General features: G+C 40.5%; 1 protein-coding gene across 1 annotated transcript; it reads left to right on the top strand.

Moving 5' to 3' along the window:
* Window positions 1–1,102: 1,102 nt before the first annotated feature.
* Window positions 1,103–2,048, top strand: LOC128054770 (olfactory receptor 4K14-like). Its single transcript, XM_052647340.1, is given in 2 exon segments — window positions 1,103–1,197; window positions 1,199–2,048. Coding segments are annotated over 2 exon segments (942 nt in total). The 5' UTR covers window positions 1,103–1,105.
* Window positions 2,049–2,674: the final 626 nt, after the last annotated feature.

Below are 2,674 nucleotides of genomic sequence, written 5' to 3' on the forward strand. Positions count from 1 at the left end.
AAATATTTTCTATTGATAAACTTGAGTTATAAAAAACCTCTGCAGAGGTCATTAAATCAGAACGTGAGTCTGGGTGTCCACTAGAGTGGAAACTTTGGTCAATCCCTTTCTCACATAACACTCCCCTGACATTTTTTTCCTAATAGATTCAGTTTACTAAATGAATCACATTTAATTTTGATCCTAAGTAATGGTAAATTATGTGTTTATTTTGCATTTGAATTATCATGCCATGGTATTTTTTATATATCTTTCTGCACAGCTTCTCTCCTAAAGCTTGTTCCAACATATACTTGAAAAGTGAAGTAGAAGTGTTAGTTGTTCAGGCACATTTCACTCTGTGAAACCCCATGGACTGTAGTCTGCTAGGCTTCTCTGTCCATGGAATTCTCCAGGCAAGAATGCTGGAGTGGGTTTCCATTCCCTCCTCCAGAGGATCATCCAGACTCAGGGATGGAACCTGGGTCTCCTGCATTGCAGCTAGATTCTTTACTGAGCCACCTGGAAAACCCATATTTTAGAGTAATAAACTAAACACTTAGTTTATTTTATTTTTAAGTTCAACTGAGGCTTGAAGAAACCATTATGCTTAACACAGAGAAACTGTAATTTTGTGCTATGTCATTTGTTCTGGATTTCAGTGTCTGTTCATCATCATCTTCCTAGGTAGACTACTTAAATTTTAGTTATTAACTTATAACAGTTGTTGTTGTTCATGAGTCCAGATTCTTTTCACTGGAGAAGCAGATTGAAGCTAGATTCTAGGTGGCCCAATAATCTTTTCTCAGCCACCTTTATTGCTGTCCATCTTTCTCACTTCCTCACTGTGAAAGAACCCTCTCAATCATTCTTAAGAATCTGATCTTGGAAAACCAGTTTTAGGCATTTTACTTCTCTTTTGGGCACACTACCCTGAGTATTTTACCAAAATTTATCTTCCCAATTATACTTTTCACTTTCAGACGTAGATGCTGAATTTCAATGAAATTTAAATTTCAGTGAGATAAATTATAACCAAAGTCTATAAAATAAGTAGCCTTTCCCATCCTACTAATTGACAAGCTATCTTTCTCTCTAGGTTATTTTAGAAGACATACTGAGTAAAATGGATAAAAGAAATCTGTCTGTAGTGTCAGAATTCATGCTTCTGGGACTTTGTCAGTCATGGAATAAGGAAGTCTTACTCTTACTGGTATTTTATGCTCTATTTGATCATTGTATCTGGAAATATTGTCATCATGATCTTAATCATCACTGACCCCCATCTGCATTCCCCCATGTACTTTTTGTTGGCCAACCTGTCCTTTGTTGATATGTGGCTTTCTTCAATAACTACTCCTAAGATGATTACAGACTTTGTCAGAAAGAACAAGACTATTTCCTTTGGAGGCTGCATGTGCCAGATCCTTTTTGTGCATTTTGTTGGAGGGGGTGAGATGGTGCTATTGGTGGTAATGGCCTATGACCGCTATGTGGCCATCTGCAAGCCACTCCACTGTTCAACCATAATGAACCTGCAAAAGTGCATTGGGCTTGTGGCAACTTCCTGGACCATTGGCTTTGTGCATGCCATAAGTCAAATGGCTGTGACTGTGCAATTGCCTTTCTGTGGCCCCAGGGAAATTGACAGCTTTTTCTGTGATATACCACTGGTAATCAAGCTTGCCTGCATAGACTCTTATAACTTGGGAATATTAATGAATGCTGACAGTGGGGTTCTGGCCATGACCTGCTTTGTTCTGCTGCTGATATCCTACACATATATTCTTCTTACTGTTCACCAAAGCTCTAAAGCTGGTACATCTAGGGCACTCTCTACCTGCACTGCCCACATCACAGTGGTGGTGCTCTTCTTTGGGCCCTGCATCTTCATCTATGTGTGGCCACTCAGCATCACCTGGGTGGACAAATTTCTTGCTGTGTTTTACTCTGTTATTACACCTCTCCTAAATCCAGCCATTTATACCCTGAGAAATAAAGAGATAAAAAATGCTCTGAAGAGATTCAGAAGCTACTACCTACATTCCAAGAGGAATACTAATGCCTAAAATCTCACTGGAAGCACTTCAAATTGATAACATACAATGCTGGGAGCCAGCACCAGAGACCTTTGCCACCCATGGCAAAGGTCATGAGGAAGAGCCCTGACGGGCAAAGGCAGGTCAGGACTTGAGGGACTCCCCGACCCCACCCATGACAAGGTCATGCGGGCAAGACGGATCAAGACTCAAGAGGTCCCATAGATCTGCTCGAACATCTACCCCTGAAACAAAAATCTGTCTGTTATACTACACTGTTCTGACATTAACAGGGGCTATCCCCAACCACCTTTCTCTGGAAAATTAACTTAGAGCTCCAGTTAATAGTCTCCTGCATGTAAAAAGAGTGTCTCAGGTCAAACCTCTCTGCTGGCAGACTAGCTTGTGTGACAGGATTATCCACACTCCTGCTACTATGCACATGATTGTTTACAACCTCTCAACCATAAGCAGCACAGAGAGTTTGGAGTCTTTTGAAAGTCTTAGTTAGCATAGGGCTTTTCTAAAGATAAAAATCATGTTGGTGAAGGGTTTCATTGCTGAGTTAATGATTGCCGCCAGGCCTCCGTATCCTCAGGCACCTGGGAGTATGTTAATCAATGTAATTGGAATGTAAAAAAAGAAATACAGTAGTT

The sequence above is a fragment of the Budorcas taxicolor genome, chromosome 10 (genome assembly GCF_023091745.1).
Source record: "Budorcas taxicolor isolate Tak-1 chromosome 10, Takin1.1, whole genome shotgun sequence".
Classification (NCBI taxonomy): Eukaryota; Metazoa; Chordata; class Mammalia; order Artiodactyla; family Bovidae; genus Budorcas; species Budorcas taxicolor.